The sequence below is a fragment of the Lathyrus oleraceus genome, chromosome 5 (genome assembly GCF_024323335.1).
Source record: "Lathyrus oleraceus cultivar Zhongwan6 chromosome 5, CAAS_Psat_ZW6_1.0, whole genome shotgun sequence".
Classification (NCBI taxonomy): domain Eukaryota; kingdom Viridiplantae; phylum Streptophyta; class Magnoliopsida; order Fabales; family Fabaceae; genus Lathyrus; species Lathyrus oleraceus.
This window is the reverse complement of record NC_066583.1, coordinates 66229106-66234598: the sequence shown is the minus strand read 5'-3', so window position 1 is coordinate 66234598 and position 5493 is coordinate 66229106. Positions and strand designations below refer to the sequence as shown.

At 37.7% G+C, this 5493-nt stretch overlaps 1 protein-coding gene across 1 annotated transcript; it reads right to left on the bottom strand.

Annotated features, from left to right (window-relative positions):
- Positions 1-2547: 2547 nt before the first annotated feature.
- On the bottom strand, positions 2548-3381 carry LOC127078743 (uncharacterized). Its single transcript, XM_051019176.1, has one exon. The coding sequence runs from the start codon at positions 3379-3381 to the stop codon at positions 2548-2550; it is 834 nt and encodes a 277-aa protein (XP_050875133.1).
- Between the last annotated feature and the right edge of the window lie 2112 nt (positions 3382-5493).

The window sequence follows — 5493 nt, the reverse complement described above, 5'->3', positions numbered from 1 at the left end:
TCTCCTTCCTCCATCTTCTTCCGCCTGTTTTATTATTCCAGTGTGTGTGCATTCTTTGAGCAGTTTATCAGCAACCTTATCCTATTCTTTTGAGCGTGGATCCCGTCGAGTACGACGGACGTGAGGGGTGCTAATACCTTCCCCTTGCGTAACCGACTCCCGATCCTTGCATCTCCGGTCGTAAGACCATTTCCTTTCCAGGTTTACTTCGAGCGTTTCCTTTCCCTCCTTTGGGATAAATAACGCACGGTGGCGGCTCTGTTTGTTTGCTTTTTCCCACCGGTTGTTTTTCGCGGATGCGACAGTCGGTTCTCGGAGAACATTGTTACAAGACGTAAGCAAGTCGGATCTGATCACATAGTGACTCTACTCTAGTATATGAATAAGTCGGAAACGGTCTCTGGAAGGGTGTCAGGGGGCAACATGATGTTGGTGTAAGCCCTAGAGGCCAATACTTTTGGTACTTGTATCGAATTATTTATTAATAATAATAGGCATTTTCTTTATTATGGTTGATTAATAAAGTCCCTGGAATAGATAGTCCGTTTAATGTATTAAGTGTGACTTAATCATGAGAGCACATTAAACATAAGGACACTATTCTTAAAGTATCCGTAGTCGAGCTTTATTATGAAGTGGGATAACATTAAAGCATTGAGACTATTACATTTGTAGACTGGTGATCACATCTCATGGATCATGGATAAAAAGTTATCAAGTCTTAAACATAGGTATGAATATTAAGAGTAATATTTATACCGGATTGACCCGCTATGAGAATACTATATAGAAAGTTATGCAAAGTGTCATAAGTAATTCTCATGGTGATAATGGTGTATACCACTCTATATTGACATCATTTTTATCACATATAACTATCCAAATCCTCTGCTAAGTCTGCGGGGCCAGAAAATTCTTGCTTTAACTTCAGGAAATAAAAATGTTTTATCCCCTCCCATAGCTGATTGTGAAGGAAGTATTTTCAAGTTCGAGCCACAAAACTCGTCTCCATCCAGCTCAACGGCTCTTTTGGCAGCATCAGGGGACAAAAATGTTATCTTGCCCCACTTTTCTCTATCTGGAGGATCCTTCCCCATTCCTTGGAACTTGTACACAGCACATATAGAACCTGAGGTATTCTTTTCAAAAAACATCAGGAGCTCCTTGTCATCAATTGCATTTATGTTTGAGTGATACACATCAACACTCAGGGAATGCTTCTCGAGTTCCAGATGCTTTATCTCAGCACCAGACCCAAACAAAGCCATAGGTGATGCAAAACCAGACCCGTGATACAAACATTTTTCCATACATTCTGTGCGTAACCTCTTTTTCTCGTATTCTAAAACATCACTCACCAACATAGTAGCTGTATTCATATCGTGTGAAGCGGCATATAACTGGATGAGATTCTCGTCAACTTTCACTTCAACAAAGATTCTTTCATCCAAACAAGCTTTCCTAATACGTGAAACATGACCAAGCAAATTACTGTTGGATTTCCCACAAAATCTTTTGAGAAGAATAGTGCCAAAACCAGTCAATGTCTTAGTTTGCAACTTCCGTTCTTCCATCTTGGATACATCAAACGAGGGAGGGGGTTGAAGGTCGTATAATGATTGAAACTCAACAGCACTAACACAGATCAGATATTCATTAGACACTGAGAGAAGGTCACCGAAAACCACCCAACTAGGCTTCTGAGCAAACACGAGCAAGGAAAAAGATGGATGCAGTTGAACATGTTGTCCAGTTTGCGCTACTTCATAACCAAGTTGATTGCGTCCAGAAAACATGGCTACATTTTCAGAAAGTGAGGCCAGTATAACCTTTTTCATATTCTTATCATGAACAGAAGGTGTATGAGGATCCCAACGCCAGTAACTTGGAACAACAAAGCCATGTTCACGCTCTAGAAAAGATTCTAACTCGAAAACTGTGTCTTGGCATCTCCTCATAGATTTAGCATTGATGCTATTTTCCTAACACCACTTATTCCTCCTCTCTTGAGGCAGAGCCTCCCATTCTTTGTACTCAGAGAGAAGTGTAAAAAGGTCACCATCAGAATGGCAAAATTGCACTTTGAGACAATCAGATCTTTGCTTATCACCTCATCAATGTAGTTTCTTAGAGCCTTGAGATGAAAACCCCATACTGCAGAATTTATAAATTCTCATTTATCATAGACTCCATCCCACTACAGCACAAAAAACAATAAAAAAAACATGAGTATTACATATCAAAACAGGGGAATAAAACACCATACTATAATAGGTCTCATTTATTCTTCTCAATTCTTACTCTTTTTATCCCTATGTTTCTTAAATTACATTAAGAGATCTCACTATACTACTGCAAATCATCCTTTGTCCCGTTCATAAAGAGCATTAGAATTTATAAACCACCTTAAGCTCTTAATAAGAGTTTGGTATAAAACATCAAAATGATACAATTGTCACTCCTATGATTCTATGAACCTAACAATAACAACAAAACAAAACAAAAAAAGTTATAACCATGAAATAGAAACTATAAACTTAGAAATAATCAATTGATCTTTTTGTTCATATGCTTCACAAGCTGACCCATCTGAAACCTCCAATACACAAAATACACCATGCCAAATCCAATCATCACATAAAGCCAAACATTCTCTCCCTCACTCTCCTTTGGTGACATAATCTCCTCAATTCTAAAACCCTCCCTCTCTGAATTCCCCAAAAGACCCTCCAAAAAATACCCATACAACACATACATCTTATCCCTCCCTCTCGAAACAACCGAAGTAGGGTACCCTTCACTCTCAAGGTCAATTTTGTTATAAACCACACCCTCCCCCCATCCATTATTACTCTTCAGAAGCCACAACTTATTCGCTTGCGGTGAAACCACCAAAACGACACCGTCACTTCTAAAAACGACGCCATCAGGTCGCGTGAGATCCTCGTTGAGAAGTACGTGCCTGGCTGTACCGTCGTCCGCAACAACCTTGAAAACCTTACCTGTATTGGATTGCACCACCAAGAGATAATCCTCGCTGCTGACGTAAGCAATACCGTTGAGCCCGATGTAACTATACGGTGTGTCGCGGTCCACCGGATGTTCGGTGAACCTCGGCGATTTTGAGAAGATTGAAGCTTCTCCTTTCACGTTGACTTTCCAGATGTAGTTGCCGATGGAGTTCGTGACGTAAGCGTTGTCGTTGTAATCAACAGCGACGTCGTTTGCGAGGGCTTCTTCATCGGTGGGGAGAGGGGAGAGCAAGAGGCGGTTGCCGGATTTTAGGTCGTAGGCGGCGAGAGCGTTGAAAAGAGGAAGAGGTTTAACGGCGTGGATTACAGCGAGGACGCAATTGTTGCGTGAATCGACTGTTATACCCATAACGGTGACGTTTTCGGGGAGAGAGGTATCGGAGATTAGGGTTTCGATTATGCCAGCGTCGGAGATTGATGAGATGGTGCGGTGACGGAGGGATCCGACGAGGAAGTGTTGTTTTAAAGGGTCCCACGCTAGGGATTCTGGATAGAGGTTTGGTGATTGGAAATTGATGACGTGGGAGTTTTCGGCGAGGGCTTTGATTATCGGAGTTGAAGTTTGGAGGAAGAGCAGGACGACGATGACGACGGTGGTGTATGAAGTAAGGGGTGATTGGATGAGTGAATTGGCATGGTGAGGTTTTGAGAGCTGTGTTTTTGGGTTTGAAACTTTATTCCAAGTAGCGGCTGAAGTTAAGTGTATGGGTCTTCATCTCATGATGATCTATCTATAAAATTATACTATATTCTTTAATCGGAGAGGATTTTGAATCTTTAGAGTTTGAAAAAGAGAAATTAAAGGTCAGATTGTTTTGTTTTGTTTTGCTTTTAAAAAATGATTTTTATATTATTTACTTTTAAAAAAAAATTGTAAATAAAAAAAATTAATAAAAAATTACTTTTAATAATTATTCTAAAAATATTATTTTAGATATTTAATTATTTTATTTAAAAAAATTAGATATTAAATATTTTTAAATTATTTAATTTTGAAACTATTTTTCAAATAGTATTTTACAAAAATCATTTTTGAGATATAACTTTTTAATACATTGTATATCGATTATATTTTGATCTTCAATAATTATGTTTATAGTATTATACATCTTAGAATTCTCAAAGACCGAGCTTTTCTAGGTCGAGTATAAAAAGGCGAACAAGTCGGATTGCATAAATCGTTAGTAGGTCGGTTCTCGGAGAACATTGTTACAAGACGTAAGCAAGTCGGATCTGATCACATAGTGACTCTACTCTAGTATATGAATAAGTCGGAAACGGTCTCTGGAAGGGTGTCAGGGGGCAACATGATGTTGATGTAAGCCCTAGAGGCCAATACTTTTGGTACTTGTATCGAATTATTTATTAATAATAAAAGGCATTTTCTTTATTATGGTTGATTAATAAAGTCCCTGGAATAGATAGTCCGTTTAATGTATTAAGTGTGACTTAATCATGAGATCACATTAAACATAAGGACACTATTCTTAAAGTATCCGTAGTCGAGCTTTATTGTGAAGTGGGATAACATTAAAGCATTGAGACTATTATGTTTGTAGACTGGTGATCACATCTCATGGATCATGGATAAAAAGTTATCATGTCTTAAACATAGGTATGAATATTAAGAGTAATATTTATACCGGATTGACCCGCTATGAGAATACTATATAGAAAGTTATGCAAAGTGTCATAAAATATTCTCATGGTGATAATGGTGTATACCACTCTATATTGACATCATTTTTATGTCAGTGTATAGTTTGTTGCTTTTGTAGGTAGTGTGTATGCTCACCTATGCTCCATCAAGCTCATATCTAGGGTTTAAGACCCTCAATGCAAGAGGATCAATCAAGAAATGGTTAAAATTGGCTCTAGACATCATGTATGGATCCCCATGGTCTTCACATATCATTTTGATCAAGAATTCATCAAGAGTTTGAAGTTTGTTTGCCTTGGAAACCCTAATTCATCTGGGTATCTTGTGTGACTCCTTCAACAAATTTCTTCAACATTTGATCAAATATTTCAAGGGATACTTCATATTACACCATCTTACACATATATTATCCTCCATGAGTCCCAAAAATCAAAAGAATGCCAAGCTATCAAGATGGTTCATGGTGGTTAACCAAAGAAAGTCAATTGGTCAAAACTGGGATTCCCTAGACCTTAACTCCTACAATTTTTGTCATATTAAAATTATTACAAGATCAAAGTTACTCAAGCTGACATTACAAACAACTTTCATGTTGAAGTTAAGAGCTATTTTTGCTTGTAAAGTCATTTTTTATGGTGAAAGATTATAGGTCATTTTGTCTGAACCCTAGTTAGGAGGTTAACTTCCCAAGACCATAACTTGTTCAATTTTTATAATATGAAATCCATTAAAATTCCATGATCATATTCAATATATCTACTTCAACTTTCATGTTTGTAGGAAGTTCATATTTAACTTGCA

What these genes read in the sequence shown, in the direction of transcription:
- LOC127078743 (XM_051019176.1), bottom strand. Translation starts at nt 3,381, where the DNA reads ATGGGTATAACAGTCGATTCACGCAACAATTGCGTCCTCGCTGTAATC.